Source organism: Pituophis catenifer, unplaced genomic scaffold, assembly GCF_029215685.1.
Source record: "Pituophis catenifer annectens isolate HBS135680 unplaced genomic scaffold, rPitCat1.0.hap2 SCAF_4, whole genome shotgun sequence".
Lineage (NCBI taxonomy): Eukaryota > Metazoa > Chordata > Lepidosauria > Squamata > Colubridae > Pituophis > Pituophis catenifer.
The window spans coordinates 47,409,871-47,437,236 of record NW_027256884.1 but is presented as its reverse complement, the minus strand read 5'-3'; the positions used below and the strand labels follow the sequence as shown (position 1 = coordinate 47,437,236).

The following is a 27,366-nucleotide window of genomic DNA, read 5'->3' as shown; positions in this document are numbered from 1 at the left end:
TTGATCTTGTTGGTTTTACTTTTGTGGCTTAAATCTCCATTCTGGTTCTATGAGTTTTATATCAACTGATTGATTTCCATGCTGGTCTGTAACTTGATAAGTCATCACTTTAGAATCCAGAGCCGCCTCTCTTGTATTTATAAATAGTCCAGCTGAGACCTCTGAAGGAGAATCCAGAAACGGCTCATCTACGGGGACCTCTGTAACTTGTTGTTTTTCCATTACTTCCACCTCCTTTTGCTTATCTTGAATTTCTATCTCTTGTTGATTTTGCTTTTGGAGAACCTTGTAGTAAAATTCTTCCGCTTTTTCAACAGTGTTTAGCTGATATCTTTCTCCTTGATATCTCAATATTATACCAACTGGAACGTCCCACCTGAATGAGATATTTTGTTTCTTAAGCTCAGTCACCAAAAATCCAAATTTCTTTCTATCTTTTAGAATCTTAGGCGGCAACTCTTTATATATCCAGATCTTTCTTCCATACAATTGTAGAGTAGAATTAAAAGATTTTTGCACAATTTCTTATTTCTTTGTCTGTGAAGTAAATCACCACATCTCTAGGCAATTGCCTTTGCTTTGCAATCCAAGAATTTACTCTATAAGCCTTGTCAATCTTACAAGATACCTCCTCAGGATGAACCTTTAAAATCCCGGCCAGAACTTGAGCAGATATTTTTCTTAAATCATCTCTATTATTTTCCTGTAACCCTCTCATTCTAACCGCAAATTCCGTGAGCCTGTATTTCATCATTGTAATTTCTTTTTCAATCCCTTGCTTTATATCTTCTGCATTGTAAGTCTCGTGAGCAGCTTCCTTTTTAGACTTTACTTCTAAACTATTGTCTTGAATATTTGTCAAATCATTTTCAATTTTTTGTATTTTATTGTCCAAATTATTAATTTTATCATCAACTTCCTCCATTTTGGACTCTAATAACTTGATATTTGTATCCATCTTTATAACAATTTCTGAAAAAGCATTAGTCACTGTTACAATCTTTCGTTGCAAATTATCATACTTTAGTTGTATCATTTCTTTAATTTCTTGCCTAAATTTTTCAAGTTTCTGGTTCACAGTCTCGTGATATCTTGCCATTTCCTCCTGGACAAATTCTTTTAAATTAAATCCATTCTGGTGAGTCTGTAAGCTCAGAACTTGTTCACATAATTGTAAATGGGGGAACACCCCCCCCCCACTGCTTGTTTGTCAGGCTTTATTAGTTTTAACGCCATCCTGCCACACAAACTCTTTTTAAAGAAAGAAAACTTTTCCCCAAGCAAGATCAAGTACAAATCTCCAAGAAAAAAGAAACTTAAAATAGATATTTTTCTTCCAGATTCTAGCCAGCACTGTTTATTCCGCTACTTTGTAGCTTGTTATGGAAGGACTTTCACTTTCGGCTTTCTTCTTCTTCTCAAGCCTCAGCAGTCGCCATTTTAAACTTTTTTTTCCCTTCACTCTGAAACGCTTGTAAAATCATTAAAAATACTTGCGATTTAGGGTCCCAAGTCCAAATCTCGTCCTTTTTAATTAGTCCATCTGTTAATTTCATTGATTGGTCCGGTTCCAGCACCTGGCTCTGCAAAAAGGCAGAGTTCTCCCGAAGCCCGGAGCAGCGGCGAGCGGAAATAGGGAGCCACAACCTGCTCGTCCCCAAGAGTAAAAAAAGAACTCTGGGGACTTCGCAGAGGGCTCTACCTGCCCTCGCCTGCTCTGTCTCACATTTCCTTCAGGAAATGGAGTTTTTCGAGCCGCCTTTCAGATGTAAAGGCGGCTCTTTACAGGCAGCGGGGCTGGCGGTCTCAGAGGACCACCTGGTGGCGACGGAAGCCAGACTGGAAGCCAATAAAATTAGTCTTTATGAATCAAGATTGCTGGATTTACCTAAATATAAAATTCTGTTTCACAGTTGAATTATGGTTCACCAAAGCAAGGATACAATATACAAATATACTTTATTTTACAACCTTCCTAATGCAGTCATTTTACATTTGCCTTACAACTTTTAGAGCATTTTGATGAAGACATTAAGAAAGTGACTTTTTCTTAAATTCTTTTTAAAAAGCTTGAGATCTAGATTTATATGCAGTCTGGGAAATTAAATGCTTTTCTTTTCCTTCACTAATGCCTCACATCAAAGGCATTAATGGCAAAGGCAAAGCATGAAAGTATTTAATTTCTGATCCATAATGGCAAAATTATAAATAATTTTGTTGCTTAAACAGTCTGCCTTCAAAGAATATCAAGGACATTACATCAAATATTGCAAGAGTTGATTCCTATCTCAAATTGATTTTATCTATTTTAAATAAATGGCTTATAGATGTGGAATATATGTAAGTAAACTCTACCAATAGCTTATATGGAAAGAGCCAAGCAGTTTAGAACTCTTCAAGACAAAATCTCCAGCTCCAAGGAGATGTCTATATCAACAGGGAGGAAATTGAGATGCTACAAACTTTCTGAGCTATTCTTTCTGCTGCAAGATGCATTGTCAACATCTCATTAGAGCAGAGACCAGGAGGACTTCAGATTAGATGCAAGGATTTAGTAACAGTAACAGTTCTTGGTTTAAGATTCAGTTTTTTTCCTTAAGTGTACTCCTATTAGTTTTGTCAGATAAATATTTATTCAAGGTGGACTGCCAAAATTGATAAGAAATTGTTATCATATGGCTTTTGTCAATATTTCTTACCTCTCCAGGCTAATCAGATTATCCTGCAAAGAGGACAAAGATATGGACCATCAAAATCAAGTTCACATAACAATATAGGTTAGATAAAAAAATCCACTTTGAAACATGTAAACTATTCATCCCCAATCACTTTTCCAAAGTTCAAACAGAATTTGTTTGAATTTGTTAACAGAATTTAGGGCCAGGTATAATCTCCCTTCTACATTTTTAACACTAAATATGGTACTCTAAAATTCTCCTGGGCAAAAGAATCTGTCTAGATTAGTGATGGCTAACCTTTTTGCCATCACCTGCCAGGAAGGGGGGCGGGGGAAGTGCGTGCACATGCCCACACCCATAATTCTATGCATCCCACCTTGCACATGCATGCGCAATCCCCCCTCCCCCACCACTGCTGGCACGCAATGGCCAGGTAGGCCCTTTTTTCTTTCTCACCTGGCTCCAGATCCTCTCTATGCATCTGGGGAGAGCGAAAACAGCCTTCCCCACCCCATCAGAGGCCCTCCAGAGGCCTGAAACTGCCCATTTTCTGCCCTAGGAGTCTCTGGAGGCTGGGGAAAGCAAAAAACATCACTTCCTGTCCCACCGGGAGTTGGGAAATGGGCTGTTTCAGGCCTCCGGAGGGCCTCCAATGGGGTGGGGAAGGCTGTTTCACCCTCCCCAGATGCATAGAGAGGATCTGGAGTCAGGTGAGAAAGAAAAACAGCCTTCCCCCCACCAGGCCCTCTGGAGGCAGAAAACAGCCTTTTTCCCTACTTCTGGTGGGCCCAGCAGACCGGAAAATCAGCTGGCCGGCACATGCATGCGTGCCAGAGCTGAGCTGGCGTGCCCACTGATATGGCTATGTGTGCCACCTGTGGCATGCATGCCATAGGTTCGCCATCACGGGTCTAGATGAATCTAGAAAAGTGATAAAAATAAATATTTTATTATGCTGTCCTTTCTGTGAGAATTTGTGTTTAAAATACATTAGCCATAGGCTGCAGAATTACTTGAGTCAACTGGGTTAATTTTATATCTTTCTGATTCTTTGGGATGTAAAGTATTGCATAACTAGTCAACTTTTGCTGTGAAAACCTGATAGCAGATCATTCAACATGATGTCTTGGACGGGACAAGCTGTCATTAAAGTTAGTAGTGATTTATAAATATGCATATGACCATTTATCTATATAAATAAAAATGTAAATGTCTGTTTGTACATAACCGCACAACTCCGAAAGTTCTTCACCGATTGCTTTCAAATTTTGACACAACGTTGCATTTGACTACGGGCGTGTTTTTATATACCTATATTATATACATGTCACACCTGTGACAGGTAAAAACATGAAAAACATTGGAAAACATTGAAAGTCATTGACAAACATTGAAAAACATTGAAAAACAGCGCCACCTGCTGGACGTAAAACCAACACACCAACATTTTACCACATGAATTTTCAAAATTAAATCACAAATTTTTCACTAGGTATAATTCCAAAATATATCAACAAAAAAATATCAGCAGTCCAGATACAGAAGACTCAGGTAGCACATACATTTACATTTAAAAATGCTATAAAAATTGTTGCTCTGTTCTCTGAGGAAACATACTACACCACAGCTGCAGTTGTGTTTTTACTGAATGAAATGTCTAAAAATGGGCATTTGCACATATATACCTGAATACTTATAGGAAGCACAGAAGAAGGGAATTTTGGGGAAAAGCAGACTGGTTATGAAATGTCACTCCATCAATAATTTCCAGGATAGATAAATCTTGGCAATGCCATGAAAAAAAATGAAAATTTTACCACATGAATTTTGAAAATTTTTCACTAGGTATAATTCCAAAATATATCAACAAAAAAATATCAGCAGTCCAGATACAGAAGACTCAGGTAGTCCTCGACTTGCAACAATTCACTTACTGACCATTCCAAGTTACAACAGTACTGAAAAAAGTGACTTATTACCATTTTTCATGCTTATGACCATTGCAGCATCCCCATGGTTATGTGATTTACATTCAGTTGCTTGACAACTAACTTACATTTATGACGGTTGCACTGTTCCTGGGTCATGTGATCACTTTTTGCAACCTTCTGACAAGCAAAGTCAATGGAGAAACCAGATTCACTTAACAACAGGGTTACTAATTTAACAACTGCTGTGATTTACTTAACAAATGTGTCAACAAAAAAAAGTGGTAAAATGGGGCAAAACTCACTTAAGAAATTTCTCACTTAGCAACGTAGATTTTGGTTTGAGTTGTGGTTGTAAGTTAAGGACTACCTGTATTAAAGATTGATTGGATTCGATTGGAAAGATTTAAAGAGCTCAAAACCAGATAAGAAAAATATAGTGCTACAAACATAGCAATAGAAACTTAGATATAGAAATTCATAATTCTATAAAATATAAATAGTTGTAAATTAAAGTAATGGGCTCTAGCTTAAAATAGGAGAATAGAAACAAATATATTGTTAACATAACATGCTGTGGTGCGGAGAGCTGCGAAGGCCTGGCCTGAAAAGGTAAGGGCGATGGCGGGGGATGCAGAAGAGGCTGGGCCAGAGACAGAGATAAACAGAGAGAGAGGGAGAGAGATACATAGAGAAATACGGAGAGACCGGGGGGGGGGAGAGAGACACATACAGAGATACAGAGAGAGAGGGTGGGAGAGAGAGAGACAGAGAGAGGGGGGGAGAGAGAGAGAGATACAGAGAGGGGGAGAGAGAGAGACAGATACAGAGGAGGGGAGAGAGAGAGACATAGAGCGATACAGAGGAGGGGAGAGAGAGAGACAGATACAGAGAGAAGGGGAGAGAGAGACACAGAGAGATACAGAGGGGGAGAGAGAGACAGAGAGATACAGAGAGGGGAGAAGAGAGAGAGAGACAGATACAGAGGGGGGGAGAGAGAGAACATAGAGAGATACAGACGGGGAGAGAGAGAGACATAGAGAGATACAAAGAGAGAGGGGGAGACAGAGAGGGAGGATTTTGTGGTTCCCATTGTTTTTTAGCAACCGGTTCTCTGCCCTAATCACCAGCTGCGTAGGCGTGGCTCGGGGGCTGTAATATGACTGATGAAAGTGAGTGACATCAAGTTGGCCACGCCCACCAAATGTTCGTGGAGAGTTTGGAACTTCAGCCTCGCTCTTTTAGCCCAGCGGAAGCACCAGACTGGGCCACAGCAATGCGTGGCCGGGTACAGCTAGTTGTAAATAAAGATACACTTATGCAATGTTTTAAGAGGCTTGAATTTGTATTGTATAGGGAAAAAGTTTAATTTCTATCAAAAATGCTTAATATGTATCTTTTTAATCGAAGTGGAATTTGACTTTCCAGGATTTCTGAAGTCAAATGAACCAGATGCTTTTGATATAGCAATCAAATTATGGAATAAACAATGGAAGTGTTTGAAGGTTTCTAGTCCAATTCCTATGCCTAATACCCTAACCTAAGGGACCCTATTATACTGAGTGTACATGCTAGTTCAGCCAAACTTCATAGAAAATATTGCTATCAATGACAGAATGAATAAAGGTGACATTTTGGAGTCCAATGATGTTTTGATTTTATTTATATCCGCTTGTGTCTGTATTTGTTTGAGTACATTATACAGTAGACCTTGGTTAATGACCATAATTGGATTTGGGAACTCTGTTACTAACTGATGTGGTTGTTAAGCACATGTCACATAGTCACCATTTACAACCTTCTGATGGCTTCCCTGTTGTAGTTGCTTGTTGGAAGCCAGGAATAAAGGTCAGAATACATGTAATGTCATGTATTGCAACTATCGCAACTCAAGCTGGTTGCCAGGTACCCAACTTGCCCTCACATGACCATGGGATGCTGTGATGGTCACAACTTCAAGGATCAGCTGTTAGTCTTGTTCAGCTCTGTCGTAACTTTCTACTTTTTTCTACTCTTCATATGATGATAAAAGACATAATCTTAAGTGCTTTACTTATTTCATTTTCAGAATAAAACTAATGCAATATGTGATCTATGGAATTGCATCATTTTTTTTCTTGTATGGAATCATTCTGCTAGCAGAGGGTTTTTATACAACAAGTGCTGTGAAGGAGCTGCATGGTGAATTCAAAACAACAATCTGTGGTCGTTGCATCAGTGGAATGGTGAGTATGTTTTAGCATAAATCATTATTCTCTGGTATAAGCTTTCAAGCGTCAGATTAAATTTTATCAATAATACACAACTGTTCCATTGCCAGATAGGATTTTGTCCTTTTTTTTTTCTTTTAAATTTGATTTATATACCGCCCTTCTCCGGAGACTCAGGGCGGCTTACAATGTGTTAAGCAATAGCCTTCATACTTTTTGTATATTTATACAAAGTCAGCTTATTGCCACCACAAACTGGGTCCTCATTTTACCTACCTTAGAAAGGATGGAAGGCTGAATCAACCTTGAGCCTGGTGAGATTCGAACTTACAGTAATTGCAGACAGCTGGTGTTAATCACAATGCTTTTAGTCTGCTGAGCCACCAGGCCCTTCTTACCATGGAAGGGCTGTTCACAAATCTGTTTTCAGAGATATTGATCTTATCAGGGTATCCTTCATTTTGAAGAATAAGAGAAATTATTCAGTTCAGATATGTATTTTACCACATATCATTTATTACAATCTAGGGCTTCCTTGTTCATATTAATTTTCTTGTAAGTTCCTCCTTGTGTTTCCAAGTATATGAAATACAGTTTGGAAGGCTTTTCTTATTACCTACAAATGCGAAATGCTCAAATTTGCCTTTAAAATGAAGAATTTTATGTATTGTTTCATTAGAAAAGAACTAACTTAGGTTTTAAAGAAAAATATGTGGCAAGTGTTATTCTTTACAATTTTGCAGACTAGTTTTATGTTTACTTCAGGATCTTTTATTGATCCAGTTTATTTTTCCACCAGATTTTAAAGCTGAAGCTACTTAAGCTCTGATCATTCTAAGATATAGGAAGGTCACTGACATTTTGCTTCCTGCTTGTGAGCTGGCTTTCTATTGATACAGTTGAAAGACAGATCATTATTTTGTGTGGTTATTGTTTATGTGCTTAAGAATTAGGTTGGATTTATCTATTTGTGGTTTAATATTTTGTATTTTTTTCTGTTTTGTTCTTTTGATGAAAACAGTGAAATTAATTATGCATATACACAGGATACAGTATGTTCAGTTATGCCTTCTGCTCTTCTTTCTATCAAATAATCATCATATTATTATTTTCCCCATCCTCTTTGGCCCTTTGTAATCTCCAAATCCAGAAATCATCAATTTGATCTTGTCAGCTTTTAACAAAAACTCCATATACTGTTCCCAGTCTTTCAAAAGTCTTTTGTTATTTTTTTTTCTCTGACCACACTGGTTAGCTTTGTTGTTTCTACAATTTTATAATCTAGTCTTTCACTGTAGATATTTTATTGCTCTTCCAACTTTTTGCATACAATAATCCTGTTGCAGTTACCACATACAATATTAATTTTCCACATTCTAATTCTGTATCCTCAGTAGGGCTAATTCTAGTTTTCTCATACACGGTGGACTTTTTCTCCTTTATACGAGGACATAGTTAACTGCTCAACACTGAATAGACAATGCTCTGTAGACCATCTAGCTCATAAGCTACACTGACTTAATAAATTGCTGGAGGGAGGAACTATGTTATTATTGAAGTAGAAATGTAAATCAGCAATTTTATCAGGCTCTTTATTGGATAAATAGATGGAACTATATTCTATTAGAGATCAGACTTGAACTGAATTGAATATTTTATTTGGCCAAATGTGATTAGACACACAAGGAACTTGCCTCCGTTACAGAAGTACATGCACTCCATTATACACAGTGTACATGCAAAGCAACAAAATAATAATAATACCAATAAAGAGGGGGAATAAAGAAGATAATAAGGATAAATAATAATACCACAGTTACACTACATGGGTAAATATACATAAACATTAGATAGCACTATGAGAGTTAGGTGATCAATAGAGTGATGGCACAAGGGAAAAACATTGTACCTTGCCTAGTTGTTGATTCATGCAATATACAGGTCTTCTATGGAAGGCAAGTTGGTTGCAATTGTTTTTCCTGCAGTCTTCACTTTCTGTTAGAGTCTGCACCTGTCCTGTTTGGTTGCTGCACCAAACCAGACAGACTTAAGAGTTTTGCTCTTGACAGTAAATCCAGTTTCAAAAAAGGGCATTAAATATTTGTTTATCATATTTTTACCAATTGAGGTAAATATGAAAGGGGGTCAGATAATTTCTCATCCTAATTAACATTGGTGAAATTGAGGGAGAATTAAACTAGAATCCTGCAAGTATCCCTTAAATTTGGGTACTATTTCATAACTACTAAATTTACTTGAAAGGCTGGAATGCCTAGTTGTAGGCTTAAAGCATGCCTTTTTTTTAATAGAAGACCTATCTGTCTGTGTTTATGTTATTATTCCAAACAATAAGTACTACTTGAGCCAGCTGTAAAATATAGCTTGATAAAATGTCTGATACATAGAAGTAGTTCCAGGGCTTTCCTCTGTCTGTTAATATTCTTTTCAGTGAGTATTTTAAAACTGTCTAATTTCTCATTGATAGTGTTTATATTTAAGTATATAAAGACTTCCAATCCCCCATCTTTTTATTAGAATTCAAAAACATTCTAATGCAGTCTTAAAATACTCATCATAGCAATAATTATAGTACTGGAGTAGTAAAATTGTGTAAAGCAAAAGTCCTTGGCTTGTTATGTGGGGCACAACTCTGTGTTTATTCCCCTAGTTTAGAAGCTGCTCAGTCTAAGTTTCCAAAAACCATACTCCATGTCCCATGCTCAACTTCAAATTCCCTTGTTTGGCTAGAGCTTGGCCATTTTAGGTTTCCCTGACACAAGTTCTTTGGAGTGAGTCTCTGGATCATTCCATTTGATAGATTTTACTCATGAGGAAGCAAATTGATTTCAAGTAATCAATTGAATGGTAAGCATAATGAACACTTTCTACTCATAATAAAAACTTGCTTGTGTAGCTAATTCCTCACTATATTTTATTGACTTTCAAGCTGAAATTACGATTTCATTAAGCACAATTTAATAAGACAGACTATTTTGATGGTAATATATTTTTAAACAGAGTATTGTGATTTTATTTCCTCTGACTCAATTCCACTATATATAAAGAGTTCTGTGTAAAATGTCTGTTTTCTTCACAGTTTGTTTTCCTCACTTATGTTCTTGGGGTAGCCTGGCTGGGTGTTTTTGGCTTCTCTGCTGTGCCAGTATTTATGTTCTACAACATGTGGTCAACCTGTGAAGTCATCAGATCACTCTCAGCAAATATGACTTCAGCAGACCAGATCTGTGTGGATATCCGGCAGTATGGTACTTACCTTAATCTGATTAAATGTTTTATCCTCTTTACTTATCCTGCCTTCGAGAGGAATTGTCTTATCCTTACGAGATGAACTGAGAAGCAACTATGTGTGGATTTTCATTATTGCTTTTGCAAATAATGTAGATTACACTAATCTGCACATTATACAGATACCTTTTACCCTGTTTTCTCCTTTTGAAATTAATATACTTATTAACTGGTCGGTAAATGCAGCAATAAAAGGTTGACAATGTGGCCGATATTTTATACACAGAATGGAGAGCTTCATATAGTCAGTGTTTTGCTATTGTCAAATCCGGTAATATAGTAAATCATGTATGAAAAGTGAGCAAAACAATTATAAACGTATGCAGAAAGGTATCCTATGGAATGAAGAGCCGGAGGATTAAGATTCTATTTTTAACATATATAGGCCATATATCTACAGTATATTAATTAGTTTCAATTGGCTTGCTACCATGATACTTTAAATATTGTATTAAATGTGAGATTATTATTTTTTTTGAGTGTTGGATGGCGATCAAAATCTTTGGAATGGGGCTGAGGATATTATCATTTTCTAGAAAGAGAGGGTGTGAGAAAAAAACCCTAACTGTTGCACTTAGAAATGAAGTATGAGTTCTAAAAAGAAAACATGTGAATATAATAATATTATAAATAGCACAATGGTGAAAATCCCACACATAAAAATGGATATAGTAATAAAATATGGCCTGCACAAAAAGATAACCTATTATGTTTTTGACAACCTGTAAAAATAATTGAGACTAAACAATTAACAAAAGGCAAGACATTTTCCATACAAAAATATTTCTAAATCCTACCGATCAATTAAAATAAGAACAATGACTCCTCATAATTTATGGAATGAGCCAATGCAACTAGTAGTGAAGGATACTGAGAATGGTAGACAACTGTTTCCCCACCTCTGGATAAAATCCTTTTTAAACAAACAAAGAAACTTGCCATGATCATTTAGAACTTCGGTTCAAGTTTGTACCCATTGCATATTTTATGGCTATTACAGACCTGTAAGAGATTTTCAAATAAATACTTTATTGCTTATATTCAGAGTCACAAAAATAGAACCTCCTAAAAAGAGAGACAAAGGCACAAATATTTGGGATGGTAAAAATTTACCCTTGTATGACACTGAGTGTTTTGGTGTTACATAATGAATGCTCGTTAAATACAGAAATGAGAAGAAAATGGATACTTATAAAGTTGGATAGTGGAAAATAGAAACAGAGATTCTGATATTATAAAGCAGCTCACATGAAAAAAGAGCTAGATCTGAGTGGGATTGTTTTGACAATAGTTGCAACATCCACACTCTAAGGTAAATCCTAAAAAGCAGTTTTTGCCTAATAAATATAGGCAACAAGCACAACATATGACAATGTCTTCGATGACTAAAATAACCATTTGTATGTGTGTGTGTGTGTGTGTGTGTGTGTGTGTGTGTGATAAAGTAACACAACTTGTCTGTAGGTGGGAGGCAATTGAATTTCAAGAAGGGAAGTGGTGTTAATTAACATTTAAATGTTTTCTTTGGTATTTAACTTCAGGAATCATCCCTTGGAATGCTATCCCTGGTAAGGCATGTGGATCGACCTTAGCTAATATGTGCAGCACGCCTGAGGTAAAGGAGACAAAATGCTTAATTATTCTCTTCCATATTTTAACAAAATTACCTAGCAATCAGCTACCTAAAAATTAATTAATCAAGAAGAAACAACACAAGATAGCTCATGAGATAGCTGCTAATAATGCTATTGCTAGGCTAAATTAGTCTATGGAGAACAAGTATTCTCTTTATACCAGATGAGGACTCACAATGTTGTGAGTGTTAGGAATAGTCTATATAGAAATAGTCCTATTGCAACTGCAGCTTTAAGTGTGTTTTACTTTAAAAACAAACACATGCATATTATACAGAAATTAGCTAGGTTTTCTTTAGTATAGTGTGAAACTGGAAAACAGGAGGAAGAAGGTGTTTGGATATGTTTACCGCTTTGAGTTGTAAAAAATAATATAGGCGGGATATAAACAAACAAATAAATATCCCTGTAATAGCATCAAATATGACCATATCAGCCAACCAAGACTGTCAGAAACATGCAAAAAATCTAATCCTATCCAGGACAATTTGATTATCTTTCATCAGTTGTTTACAATGGCCAGGCACTGATTATACAAAGACTGAGATAGAAGGGTAAATTATTGATGCAATTTCTATATTATTAGAAACCTCATTTATGGTAGCTACAGTAATATTATAATAGAATGTATTCTAGAAAGTTATTATCTTAGTGAAAATGGTCTTCTGGTGCTTCAATGCTTTCAGAGATCCTATGCAGCATCTCTAGTCTGAGGAACAGAAGTAACTTGGGATTGGCTTACAGTATTGTAGTATTATGTATTCCTAAGGAAAAATTAGTATGAGAATTCACATACAAGAGGAGCATCAATATTTTCATTATATTATTTTTTCCCACACTAGCTCATAGAATGAGATTGCCCAAGAACTGCATTAAGAGGTGATAATTTGCCACTGCTAATCTTAAATGGTCATTTGTTTTATCCTTGCAGTTCTATTTGTCATATCACCTGTTCATTGTGGCCTGTGCTGGAGCTGGTGCTACTGTTATAGCCCTGGTGAGTATCATTATATTTTTTTCTCTTTTAAAATAACTTAAACCCCCTGTGGGATGAAACCAAATATTTAAACTGAAGTTTTTGTGTTGGTTGGCACTGGCTATAGTTTTCTCAGGATACTCCAAACAGCAGGGAAAGATTTATTGTTACCAAGAAAACTTTGCTTAAGTAGTAAGAATTATTATTGTTGAAGTGGTTTTTGCTATGTTATTTAACTTCATTCCCTTGCATGGTCAAAATAAGACATTTCCTGATAGAAGTATGCTGGTAATAATTTATGAAAATATTAGTATACTTCAGAATGTTCCTCAGCTTTGGAATTAGTTTTAATTAATAATCTTCTTCCCTTTCCTTTTAAACATTTATATTTGTTTCAATTTAAGAAACTTTACTGAAGCAAAGCACATTAACTTATTTTAACTATCTATAGTAGATGTAGGGGAAACACCAGTGAGATTCATCAAGGAGTTCTTGCATTGATTAGCTTTTAATTTGTTAGTCAAATGCCTTGGCAGCAAAATGCCCTTTGTGTATCCAAAGTGAAGGGTGGAGAAACCTACCAGACAATTTTGTCATTACGTTTGATTAAAATGGAAATCCTTGCCTGACAGTCTTTGTTGTGATCTAACACAAATCTAATTGCCAAAAAGGCCTGAAGAAATTATTGTCTCTTATCTGCTGTATTTTGTTCTCTTCCACCAGCTGATCTACATGATGGCTACTACATATAACTTTGCTGTTTTGAAGTTTAAGAGTCGGGAAGATTGCTGCACTAAATTCTAAATTGAATAAGCTGCATTATGTAGCTTAAAATGCCGCTGACACCCTAGACTAAGAGTCTAGATTTTTAAAGTTTGTTATAGTAATTTGTAAATAGCTTCAGTAAGCATCTTTAAGCATTTTAGATTAATACAAATTATTTCTTGTATATGAATAACAGTGTGAGTGAGGCCTGGCTATTTTCTATCCTATGAGAGAACACAATCTTAAAGTGATGTTGTAAATCATCCTTTTAAAAGAAGAGGGGCTTTCATTTAATATCAGGCTATTTTTTCCTAATGATTATTTGTGAAACAATGTTTAGATCAATTAAGCTCTGTAATACAGTAAGTTATTCTATCACTACTGTTCACTAATATGAAAAACAATAAAATGTGTTATATAGTAGATATCACACAATATACAGTATGAGCTTGCTTCTTGATAACACCCTATTTCATAGACATACTAGATAGTTGACAAAGTTCTGTTCTCAAGTCCCACTCAACTATCTCTTAGCAATATAAAATAAAACTAGACTCTGCTTCAAAGCTGTAACTCCCATGAACAAGTCTTTTATTGCTCAATTGCTTTGGCACAACTAAATATCAGAATACCTGTTCACTAGTTTAGCATTTCATTTGAACATATGCATTCATTTTCCAGTCAGAAAGTCTACACAGTCCTTCATCTGTAGAATGTCTTATTTATGTCGCTTTTTGTGGATTCTTTTAACCTATGGAAAAAATAAACCTTCCATTTTTGATAGCACATCTCTTACCTGATAATTTCCATAGTGCAATTATTGACTATGCAGCACCAAATACAAACTTTTACCCAATATCTAGTTCTATTTACTCCAAGAAATACAATGAAACATACTCAAGTGTCAACTGTAGAGTTTCCTTTCCTTCAGGTGGCAGGAGATGAGAATGGAAAGAACCATCACAAATTTGAGTTGCTTGGGAGGCTTCAGCATGTAAACATGGACAATGTTCTCACAGCTTTTCTGTTTCTGTTCTTTCCCATTAATTGTTTTTCTTCCTTTTCCTTCCTAACTTTTTGCCAGCTGCTCCTTTGTTCAGCATGCAGCATTCTACATACCTTTAGAAATAAACTTTGCCTATTTTTAATATATTTTTTAGAATAACTTGGTATTAATCTTACTAGCTGCCAGCTTTGCCTCTTGACATACTCACTAGCCATCATGCTCACCCTTCTCTTCCAGATCCACTTCCTCATGATACTATCTTCTAACTGGGCCTACTTAAAGGATGCAAGCAAAATGCAGGCTTACCAGGATATCAAAGCTAAAGAAGAGCAGGAGCTTCAGGATATCCAGTCTCGATCCAAAGAGCAACTCAATTCTTACACATAAACGCTTGCCAGAGCCTTTTTTCAGAAGAATTTTGTAGCTCTGACAAATCATTGAGCAGATTTTTTGTCCAAGAGCTCCTAGGGCATATCCATAGGATAAAGTTGCAGAGAATATCCTTCATTCCTTTTAGCACTGAATTTGGAACTGGGGTTGGAGGGAGGGCATCACATTCCAGGCCACTGTAAAAAAAAAAGTTTACCAACTAAAACACCTTCATGGATTTCTCTTGGCAATCATAACATTATTATTGTTGTTGTTCCTTAGCAGGGTACCAAGGCTGGTATTATCCAGCCCTGTAATGTCTAGATTTGAAAAGGCTGTATATAATTGCACAGATGTAAGTAACTTAGATTCTAGGATTTAACTAGATATTTCCTTTATTCTGAATACTTGTAATTATGCTTATTTGATACGATTTCAGAACATTATAAGTCAACATTCAGTTCCTATCAAAATTCAAACTGGACCTTGCACGTTAAATGCCAAAAGCGGTTTGGTTTGGTTTGGTTTGGTTTGGTTTGGTTTGGTTTGGTTTGGTTTGGTTTGGTTTGGTTTTGAACACTCCCTTTTTAACAAAGCTGCAATGTGCCTCTCTTCTTCTGCTGCACTTATCAGCGTAAGGTGGGAAGTTTTTAATTGTTTAATAAAATAGATCCAGACCCTGTAATCAGAATAATGATTCCCTTCTCTGAAAATAAATGTCAGCTTTGCCTTAATGTTTATTTTCTATAAATGTCTGAGCATTTATAGCATATAGCAGCTGGAGATCATTATCCTGTCTCAGTTTTAATAAAGCAGAAGATATTACCCTCTGGTCAGTTACTCAATTGTTTCAGGTTGAACAGATGAAAACTTTGTAGAACTTAAAAACCTTTAGCCACTCAGATTACAGGTCAACGCTAATCCTCAATTTTGGTGCTCAATCCAATAAACTGCAATAGTTTTCTCTTATGAAAAATTGTGATGTTCGAAAAACAGAGGGTGCGATTTCAAACTGTCTCCCTTAATATCTGCCTTCTAGCATTTTCAGAAATTTCAGTGCTAGCTTACTAGTGATGGTTTTTTTGTGTGCTATTTTTTAAAAAGAAAAAACAAATGTTTGAAGAAAAATAAAATGCATCAGTGAATTTCAAATCAGTGAACAATTAAGTCATGCATCCCTGTTTTGAATGTGTACTGAATATGAATGCTCTTTTAGAATATAAAGAAATGTGTTAAAAGCAAAAGATTGAACAAAAAATATTGGTATGGAAAATGAAATCAGGTATTATCTTGCATTTCACTTGTCTAAAGCTGACTTTTTTTTAAAGAAGCAAAATCTATATAAAGCAAGTAAGAAATAGTTTAGTGTTTGTTTTTACCTGTTGCATGAAGGAAACAAATTTCTACAGCAATGCAGGTGTTCTTCTAGTTCAGTGTTTGCATAAAGGTAACAGACAATGTCTTAAAGCCTAATTCTTTTCTAATACTTTGTAGCTATTACTGGGAGTTTTTTGAAGTTTTGTTTAAGTAGTCTAATTTTTTTATGTAAAAAGTATTCAATTTTGCTATGTATAATTTTTGTAACCTAACCGTGAATCAATATTTTATATCAGTGCCAAGGGCTTCCTGTAGTTATATCCAAGTGTTACAAATAAATATTTGTAGATAATAGAACCAGTAGTTGTGTATCCTTACTTTAAGTATAAAGAAATTGTGACTGTACATTCCTTGTGGTATTGGGTTAGCACACAATTATAACTTTGCATGTATTGCATGTATAGTCGGAGAGTCCATACAAATAGAGAGATAAGTCTCTCCATGTGATTATACATATTTTTATTATTTATTTCACTTTGTTTGCATATTGCAACAATTTACATAGAGTCAACTTCACCCTGTTTTGCCCCATCAGCTCCAGACACTGAGACAAGACATATTTCTACATTTCCAGTTTCGTCTATGATGGAGATATAAAGCTGTATATCATTAACATGCTCGTAATGTTTCCTAAATTCACAAATGATCTCTCCAATCACTTCCGGAATAGAATGGAATGGAATGTTGGAAGAGAACTTGGAGTTCTTCTAGTCCAATCCCCCAGACCATTTCAGACAAATGGTTCAGACAATCTCTTCTTAAAAACTTCCAGTGTTTGAGCATTTACAACTTCTGGAGGCAAGTTGTTCCACTGATTAATTGTTCTGTCAGGAAATTTCTTCTTAGTTCTAGGTTGCTTCCCTCCTTGATTAGTGTTCTTAATTATTCTAAAGCTGAATTGAATTGGGTTGATCTTTCTCCCTTCAATCACAGACTGGCGTGGAACCACTTCCAAATCCCAAACCTCAGACAGGAGATTCCACTTGCAATAGGCAATCCCCAAGGTAAAGAGGACCTTAGCCACAAGAGGTTTTTTTTAAAGGAAATAATCAGTACCACATTCCAAATTGACAGATGACCTGTCTCAAAAGCTTAAGGTAAGCTATTAAAGAAGGCCTGGAACAAATGAACACTTAAGTGTCCAAGGACTCAACCACTATTTCTGCAATATCACCCATTGAAACTGCCCATTCAGGAAGGAGCAATAAAAGAATATCCTCAATCTCTAACCCTTGGAGGTGGCCCAAAATAATAACATTGCCAAATGTTGACTTTTCTTTGAGAGAGCTCTCTTACAATGATGGAATTTTGAATAGCTTTTATCTGGAATGTATTTTTGCTAATGTGAAAAGAGCCATGTATTTACTTATCCGAAAATCAGCTCAGGAGCACCTATTTATGACTATACATATGTAGGTTCTAGACTGTATTTCTAATTATATGTCATACCCATAGTTATGACATCATGCAGATTAATTCAAATATTTGTAAATAAGCAGTTAGATTTCCTTTTTTAGGAGATGGCCTAAAACAGGGGTGTCAAACTTGCATTGTCACAGTGTTGTCAAATGACATATTGCAACTTTTTCCTCCTTCGCTAAACCGGGCATGGGCATGGCCAGTATGTGACGCATCTGGCCCATGGGCCGCGAGTTTGACAGCCCTGGCCTAAAACAATAAGATTGCCAATAGTATTGAATTTTCTTTGAGAGTTCTATCTTACAATGATGAAATTTTGGATAGCTTTTATCTGGGATTTATTTTTGCTAAATTGAAAAGAGTCATGTATCTACTTATTTGGAAATCAGCTCAGGAGTACCTATTTATGAACATACATATATAAATTCTAAATTGTATTTTTAATTATATGTCATAGTTATTATCATGCAGATTAATTTAAACCTTTGTAAATAAGCAGATTTCCTCTCTGCATACCCCCTGCAAAGGTCCAATCACAGATTGTCTAAGAGTGATTAATGCAATTTCCAGTGTGCTATAACCTGATCTAGACTAGATGGGATTCATGTAAGCCATGTAATCTGCTTTATCTAGAGCCCTATGTATTTGCCACCCCATTACAACCAAAGCAAAGCAAAGCAAAGCAACCTTTATTGTGCCATTAACCAGCTCTTTCCCTAGGAGAAAAAGTTGGTGATAGTATGAAACAGCTGGGTTTTTTGTTTTTGGGGGAAATCGTCTCTTCCATGGCTGGTAGAATCAATTCTTTCTTCAAAGATATATTCACTACGTATGGAATCTATCCCCTTTTGCAGGTAGTATTAGTTAGAGAAACAGATCAAGCTGTTAAAGAGACCTCATACTTGTTTCACAGACTCAAAGGTGAAGAAAAATAGAATAGAATATAGAATATAGAATAGAATAGAGAATAGGAGAATAGGAGAATAGAATTAGAATGAATAGAATGGAATGGAATGGAATGGAATGGGATGGGATGGAACGAAATGAGAGTTGGAAGGGACCTTGGCAGTCTTCTAGTCCAACCCCCTGCTTAGGCAGGAATTCCTATGCCATTTCAGACAAATGGTTAACCAATCTCTTCTTAAATTGTTCTGTCAGGAAATTTCTCCTTAGTTCTAATCATAAATTCTTGATCTTGCAAGACTTTATGCCATCTCATGAGATCCTCCAGAATCCAACTGAAGCAAATGTGAACAAGTTTGTTTGCAAAATGGAAATATAAGCCACTAGTATATAAATGTGAGCAAACCCGACTCCCTTCTAGCACTGATGATGTTACCTCTTTTGGTAATGAAATATCCGCAAGAAAACAACCAAGCCCACAGAGCACTTTTTTATGTTAGTCACTTCCAAACTTTCCCTGAATAGCTTGAAGAAAAATCACAATGAATAATTTTTATTTTTTATTTACTTTAATAGTAAGAGATCATAATCACAAAAACTTTTTAAAAGAAGTTTAATTGTATAATAAGTGTATAATTGTTATTCCCCTATTTTAAAAGCATTTGTACAGGATATGAAGTGAGAGGATATAAAATGTCTGTTTCTAAAACTTTCACTTAGTTCAAAGTAGTTAATATTCAAGAAATAAAAAAATCTTCAAACATGCAGATTTAATTTCTTAATGTTAATGATGTTTTTGGAGCTTTGGCTACAGAGAGCTATAACTCACTATTTGTGAAGTCTGCAATATTATAGAAGAGTAGAATTCAGATACATTGAAACTGAGAAATTTTCAATTTTCTATGATGATTGTAGCAAAATATAGTTTTTAAAAATGTTTTTTTTTTAAAAAAAAGGTAAATTGATTTAAGAAAACTTCTTCTGTCCACTTTACATAATAGAATAATTTAAACAATTCATTCAAAATAGCAACATTTTGTAAATAATACAAAGTACCAGAACTGTTCACTCAAGGCCTGCAACTGCAATATTACTAACAGCAATATGTACCAATATATTATTTGTTAATTATTTTACAGACATAAATGTTTATAGTTACGCAAAATTATTCTCCTTACTGCCCAAGGATTGTTTTCCATATCAATCACATTTCCCACCGGTTACCACTTCCTCATCTTCACCAAAAATTGTCATCAAATCCTTCCTGAGGAATGTCTGCAGCACTAACACTAGGGAAAACAAAATCATGTTAATTTTGGGAACAGCTATGGAGAAACTTACACTTTTGTGACCCCCATATTCTTTCCTCAACCAACTGCTCTTTCACTGACAAACCTTTGGGCCTTGAGTACTACATAACCAAAGGGAAAGCATGGCAGTGTTGAGCAAGGTAGCACTGCTTGCCTCTCAGCCTGTGGGCTGCAAATGGAAAAGATTGCTATCCAGTGGAAGCTCCTCATTATGGAAGAGTAAATAATGCAAGCTACTGTTTGCTCTAGCACCACCTCCTGATATCTCTGAGGAGTTCCACAATCCTCAGAAGCAAATCTCTGGAAGGCACAGGAAGGTGCAGTGGGGAAGTAGAATAAACAAGCCTTACAGTTCTCTTTTCCCAATCTGTTCCCATCTAAGCAACTTAGATCTTTAAGGCACTGTCTCAGTGACTATAACCCAGACAAGGAAAAAAATGATGATGCATACCTGTCCTCCCTTTCACTGCCTAGTAGTGCTGCAGATGATATCTCAACTGCTTCTTTCTCGGCCTTCTGACAGAAAGAAGAGAGTTGTTAACTTGGTTGATAAATATCTCAGTAGCCTCTGAAACATCCCTATGAGGCAGAAGTGTTTCAAAGATTTAATCTGTGTTCTACATTGGAACTCAGATAATTTCTAGGGATCAGTAGGATAAATAGAATTTTGAGGGTAGGGCTATTTATTATTTATCTACTAAACTGCAACAGTTGTTAGAGGAAATTCATTTACAAATTTAAAAGATTGGAGACAGTGAAAAAATTATATGACCAAACAAATAGCTATCAGTTAACTTTGTTGTTGTTAGTTGCGAAGTTGTGTCCGACCCATCGCGACCCCATGGACAATGTTCCTCCAGGCTTTCCTATCCTCTACCATCCTCTGGAGTCCATTTAAGCTCAATCACTTAACTACACTTGTTTAAGTCTAAATATTTAAATCTAAGTATCCAAAAATTATATAAAGCAAGCAAACTAACAACTATCAGTTAACTACACCTGTTAAATCTAAGTTTTTAGTCAGACAAATCCTTGGCATATTTTTTTACCATCTAACAGATAAGATGCAAAATATGACAAAGCAAAGATGAAGAAAAACCCTCAGTTCTGGTTTGACAATATTTCATGGAATGGCTAATGCAAGAAACAGTTAAAAGAGATAAGGAACTAAATGGCAATTGGCTTTCTTTCAGCTTCAGAACTGAACTTTAGAATTTGGAATGTCTTATTATTGACCTTGTATGCTCACCACCTAAGCTAAAATTTTAAAAAATAAAATTAAGGATTAGTGAAATGAGCCAAACTACTGTAAAGTAGTCAAAGAATGTTTAAAAAGATTCTGTTAAAATCAATTAATGCTTTGCTGAAGCCATATACATTCTGGAATTCATATCTGGTATGCTCTTATCTGTAGATAATTTTGGATTGTGTAAAATTCGGTCTTGCATTTCTTGAAAAGTAATCAATGAAGAATATAACAAATAGCTATGTCAGCAGTTTTATATTAATATTCAAATTTAAAGCCATGTGCTAGAATATGAGGGCATTATCATCATACCCTGCAATGCAATATGATCATGAGGAGAGAGAATGTTGAACAAGACACATTGAACTTCTTCTGAAACTCATTTTTGGTTAGTAAACTATTAAAATTTCTAAAAAAAAAAAAAAAGTTATGTTTAGCTATTTTTGTCCAAACCATATTCTATCATTTCTTTTCTTGTGTAACAAAAATATGTACATGCAAACATTCATTTTTAAAAAATATCACCCAGACTAAATGCTATAACTACTTATAGCTACTGCTGCAATAAGAGCTGCTAATTGTGTTCCAATGCAAGACTGAAAACTAGAAACATGGAATGAGTCAGTTTAAGATATAAGTAATCTTTTTAAATTCTGATATTAGACTGAATTATATAAGTCATTCATATTTAGTAAATCCTAAGCAACCTCCAATTTTTTCCCCGCAAGATAAAACTTTGGGCTTCACTTTTGATTGGTTATGTCTAGCAAAGCTTTACTTTAGTAAGAAAAGAACTGTACAATTAGTATGAAATGTATACAACTATACTTCTGGTATTTTCCAAATTATTTTATTCATGTTAATTCAAAATATTACCTTTTTTCCCTGTTCTTTATCTTGATTCTGCTGTATTATTTTCATGTATTTTTCAAGTGGATTGGAAACATCAGTGCCAGAATGTTCTTCAGACTTCAGAGTACTTATCTGCATATTTGTTACTATTTCATTTTGAATCTCTTCATCCATCTCCAATGACTCTTGGACATGCTTTAAAAAAGCATTAAAAACATGTAATTGGAGCAAAGTACCTGAATTAACCCAAGTCCTTATATCTCCACCCAGTATTTTACCTATTACTATATACACCACCCTGTGGAAAAGATACCTTCCAATTTGATATAATCAAAACATCCAAGCACAATTTAATCGCCTCCATTTCTCAGAAAAGCAAGAATCATGCCTAGTAGATCTTGGGTGAACACCATGTTGTATAGGCTCTAGCTTCAGTTCAGTTAACCACCAATCTTTAGGACCACCTCCTTTGTACCGTTTCTATTCAGTCCATCAGCTGTAAAAGTATGATGATACTCCAGATCCCATTCATCAAAGGTTGCCTTATAGACTCAGGAAGCAGCCTTTCCTGTCACAGGACCTGCCCTTTGGAACAGCAGAGTGGCCATAAGCAGGTTTATTGGCATTTCAGAAATCTTGATGTACTGGATGGGATCCCAGGCATAAGGGTCAGGTTAGTTTAAGGCTGGGAAATTTTGTTAATTATCATCCCAGTTGCCATTTTTTGCTCTTTATTATTTTTATATTTTTCTTTGTTTTGTACTTGACAGTCTTTTAAACTGGTGTTAGCCATTCACAGTCACTTCTGCAAGATGGGTAGCCAAATAAATAGAACAAAATAATGAACCAAATACAGACTATGGAAAAAGCCTTATTGAAAAGAAAAGAAAGCAAAGGAAACATAAAGAAAAAAAGTCTATCTCTTAATTCCTCCTCTCTTTCACTCCCCTCCCCATTATTCCATGGTGGCACATGAATACAGTGAAACTGCATTCTAACATGCAGTATTGCAGGCTAGCTCATTGCTCACTGTCAGGAATTCAATCATGACCAGCTCAACATTGACTCAGCCTTCCATGGTCAGTAAAATGAGGACCCAGATTGTTGGGAGCAATACACTGACTTTGTAAATTGCTTAGGGAGGGCCGTAAAGCACTGTGAAGTGGTATATAAATCTAAGTGCTATTGCATTTACATTGTGAAAATGTAAGAATGAGATACATTACTATTTCCTTATCCGGTTTCTCTGGTTCTCCTTGGTCTCTTTCCGAAGACTTCCCACTTTGTGTTTTCTCTTCTTCGGCCTTTTCTTCTTCCCATTCTGACTCCTTTTGTTCTTCATGATGTCTTCCCTCTAGGACAGTTTTCTCTGTTCCACCTTATAACAATGCAAATAACTTACATACCACAGAGAACAATGATTTGCCTATTAGTATAAGTCTGATTCCAGAGCCTGCATATTCTTATTAGTACTGATTCATGATATTTTTGCTTTTTCATAATTGCCAATATGCTTCCTAAACAAAGTAAAACTTCTATTGGCCTGCAGAATTACTTGGATAGAACCTGGCATCTTCTATATTTAGTTTTTTGCTTTTAAAGACCTATTGTATCATATGATTTGGGGAACAGTATTACTGGATATATTCTGCAGAATTCTCAGAAACCAATTTAGAAAGACAGCCTTTTTAGCTACTAGTTATGAACAGGGAAGACAAGTGCACTGCTATGACACTATGTCACTAGTATCTACTTTCAATTGTTTCATTTCAGGATTGAACACCACTTCATTTATAGCTTAGTACAGTTTAAAAATTGCTTTGGGGTCTGAATCTTTCTTCTCCAAATATTGGAGGCAAAGAGTGACATACAAGGGACAAGGTAGGCAAAGGAGTTAAGTGAATTTTCTCCTGGAATCTTTTATTCCATCCACATCAAACATGCCTTCATTACACTGTTACATTCAGCAGTTTCATCACTGAAGTCAAACCTGCTGGAACCTGTATTTGAATATTTTGTGTGCTTTTATTAAAAAAAATCATTAAATGTTCTTGAAATGCTTATCTTCGTATTGTAGATATTAGTCATTTAGTGATGTCTACCATAACAGGCAACTGTTCTACAGTGATAAAATATATTTTAGTTCATTAGCAGGAATCATAATTTCATTATGTACTTTCTTAAATTACAGAATTCACTTCCTAAGGTTAATGCTATAAACCATATTTGAACAAAATTTTCATGATTTCACTGATATGGTCTCTCAGGTTCTTAGTACAGTATATCAATGAAAGATAAATAATCTGTATTCAATGTTGCTTCCAAACACTATTGTACTGAAAGAACCTGACAATTGAAAAATAATTGCAAACTTTTTTCTTTTTTGGTATCTTGCAGCATATTGAATGCTTCTAGACATAGAAAATTAAATCATTCTTAATCCCTTGCTGTATATAATTTCCCTATTATGTATAATAACTGCTTAAAGAGCAGCATTTAATGTAATTTAAAAGCAATTCTACCAAAACCTTCAACTTCTGTGTTTTATAATAAACAAGCCATCTAGAAACAAGGCATTCCCAGAAGTGAACCAAAAACTTACTTATCTCCTGCTGTGAAATGCCTGTTGCTGGCATGGAGGCTGGAACATGGTTCCAACTAACTATGTCTCCAGATGGTTGTGACACATCGCTTTTGAACTGTTCTGGAATGTCCTCTTGATCTAGAGAATAAATATAAACAAAAACTTCATTATTCTGCAATTATCCAAGCCAGGAAGAAGAATGGAACAGTGTGGGAATGACTAGAGTTCAGAATGCCTAGTATAAGCTATTAATTAATTGTTTCTCCTGGCCAACCTAACAATTACCATAAAAATGAATAAACTTTCAATGGATGTTGAAAGTTCTTTTAATCAGAATCATGGGACTGTCTGGCTTGGAAAATAGTTTCTACAGTACATTTGTTAGTCAAGTAGGTGACTACAAATTCAATGTAGACGTCCTTTGTTTAAAAGGAGCCACAATAAGTATAAAAACAGTTTGCATTACTTCCTACAGTATTTCTTCTTTTGTGTGTCAGGTTTCCATTTCAACAACAGTACAATCTCACTGTGAGCATTTACATGATTGTTACAGGAGGTATGATAATATAGCAGCCTCTTAAATTGATCCATAGGTTCAAATCTTGAGCCATGCCTGGGATATCAGCACCACTCACATTTACCTACTATAGGTTTCATAATCTTTGGCCAAATCTATTTAAATTCTATCCCTGTAACAAACATGTGCATTTTGTGAATGTACCTGTTCTTTTACTTTTGTGAAAATAAATTTCTCCAAAATTGCATTTAATTAGTGTCATATATGACACTAATTTCCTTGTTTTTTGCAGTTAACTCAAATCCTACCTTCCATTTTCAAATAATGTTCCTATTGTACATTGCATTTTATAATTTTTCAGACAGATGCTTCTATTCTTTCATCCCCAAATTCTGACATTCATTATTTCTCTCCCACAATATTTTTCTGACCTTGCTTTAAGCTTTCAATAATACTCTATGACAGCTCCATAGATTTTATTTAGTTCCTAGGGTACCAGTTAACAATATCACTAACATTATATCTCTTAAATCAGGAAGAAGCATCATGCTTCTCACATATAATAGTAAACTATTTATTATAAATAGTAAACTCTAGGCGATGTAGGCTGGTTTTCTATCACGTTAAAGAGGCAGAATATATATCTTCCAATTAGAAGGAATTAAAAGGGTAGTACGGAAAGAAACACAAATTAAAGGTCTGGAAATCAAGAAAGAAATCTATAAATTGCAAGCCTTCACAGACAATCTGGTCTTTATTCTTGAGGAACCACTACAATCGGGTATGAAGCTAACGGAGGTTTTAGTAGAATATGGAGATATAGCCAAACTGAAAATTAATAAGGATAAAACTAACATGATCGTCAAAAATATAACGAATAAACAGAAAGACGAGTTGACCAGGAGAACAAATATACAAATAGTGAAGAAAATGAGATATTTAGGAGTCCATATAACCACAAGATGCACTTCAATCAAAGAGGATAACTATGTCAATTAATGAACCATATAAAAGAAGATTTGGAGAGATGGAGAAATTTGAGGCTCTCTTTGATGGGAAGAATAGCGGCGATCAAGATGAACATCCTATCAAAATTACTCTTCTTGTTTCAGAATATCCCTATAAAATTAGATAAAAAGTATTTTGGAAAATTGAATAAAATGACATTGGAATATATTTGGCAAGGGAAAAAACCAAGGATTAAATTTAAACTTTTACAAGAAACAAAAGAAAGAGGAGGGTTTGGCATACCAGATTGGGAATTATACCATGAAGCAGCAATGCTTACCTGGGTAGTAGAGTGGATAAATTTAAAAAAATAGAAGATTGTTAACGTTAGAGGGCCACGACCTACATCTAGGATGGATGCACGCATTTTTGTGGTACGGGAAACAAGTAGCACATCAATACTTTCGAAGACATTTTATAAGACAGGCTTTACTGGAGACAGGGAATAAATTTAACCAGAACTACATGAAGATTCCGATTTGGTTATCTACATTAGAAGCGCTAGTCCATCCAAATCTAATCAATCAGGGAAAATGTGTTACCTATAAGGATATTATAAACGAAGAAGGGGGACTGAAATCAAAGCAAGAATTAAAAGAACAAGGGGTAGAATTGGAGTGGTGGCCCTATTTACAAATACAAACACGTTATTTGAAAGACATGAAAGAGTGGGGCACTAATAGGAAATTAATGACAATAGATAAGATTTTTCTGGGGACAAATGATAACTTGGTAAAGAAAATTTATAAATTCTTACTGGATTATAAAATGGAGGAAGAGCAGGTCAAGGAAATGATGGTGGCATGGGCAATAAATTTTGGGTATAATATGCAATTGGAAAAATGGCAAGAATTATGAGGAAAAAACAGGAAAATAACATTGGCAATACTGTACAAAGAAAATTTATATAAGATGTTTTACAGGTGGTACCTTCCGCCAGCGAGATTGGCAAAAATGTTTAGAAACTGGGCACGTACTATCATATGTGGTGGTTATGTAAAAAAGCACAGGAGTATTAGCGGAAGATTTATTTATGGTTGGTGAAAATAATTGGAGAAGAAATAGAATATAAACCAGAACTATTCCTATTGGGAATAATAAATGGGAAATACAGTAAAGGGGTAACTTACTTAATAATACATATTATAACAGCAGCAAGAATGAGTTTTGCCCAAAATTGGAAAAATAAGGAAACTCCTCTAGAAGTTGAAGTGATCAAAAAATTTTTGACATGTGCGAAAATGAATAGATTAACCTTGGAATTGAAAAATAAAGGCG

At 35.2% G+C, this 27,366-nt stretch overlaps 2 protein-coding genes across 2 annotated transcripts in view; one reads left to right on the top strand and one right to left on the bottom strand.

Moving 5' to 3' along the window:
- GPM6B (glycoprotein M6B) overlaps positions 1-13,565 on the top strand; it is a 163,220-nt gene extending 149,655 nt beyond the window's left edge. Inside the window, exons 3-7 of the mRNA XM_070943007.1 lie at positions 6,675-6,831; positions 9,914-10,082; positions 11,664-11,737; positions 12,688-12,753; positions 13,456-13,565. Of these exons, the coding sequence (XP_070799108.1) occupies positions 6,675-6,831; positions 9,914-10,082; positions 11,664-11,737; positions 12,688-12,753; positions 13,456-13,536 (547 nt within the window). The 3' untranslated portion in view covers positions 13,537-13,565. The remainder of the gene's footprint in view (positions 1-6,674; positions 6,832-9,913; positions 10,083-11,663; positions 11,738-12,687; positions 12,754-13,455) is intronic.
- A 5,657-nt stretch (positions 13,566-19,222) lies between these two features.
- Positions 19,223-27,366, bottom strand: part of OFD1 (OFD1 centriole and centriolar satellite protein) — a 50,043-nt gene continuing 41,899 nt past the window's right edge. Inside the window, exons 18-22 of the mRNA XM_070943006.1 lie at positions 24,582-24,701; positions 23,206-23,357; positions 22,004-22,174; positions 20,333-20,397; positions 19,223-19,860 (exon numbers count right to left, since the gene is read on the bottom strand). Of these exons, the coding sequence (XP_070799107.1) occupies positions 19,809-19,860; positions 20,333-20,397; positions 22,004-22,174; positions 23,206-23,357; positions 24,582-24,701 (560 nt within the window). The 3' untranslated portion in view covers positions 19,223-19,808. The remainder of the gene's footprint in view (positions 19,861-20,332; positions 20,398-22,003; positions 22,175-23,205; positions 23,358-24,581; positions 24,702-27,366) is intronic.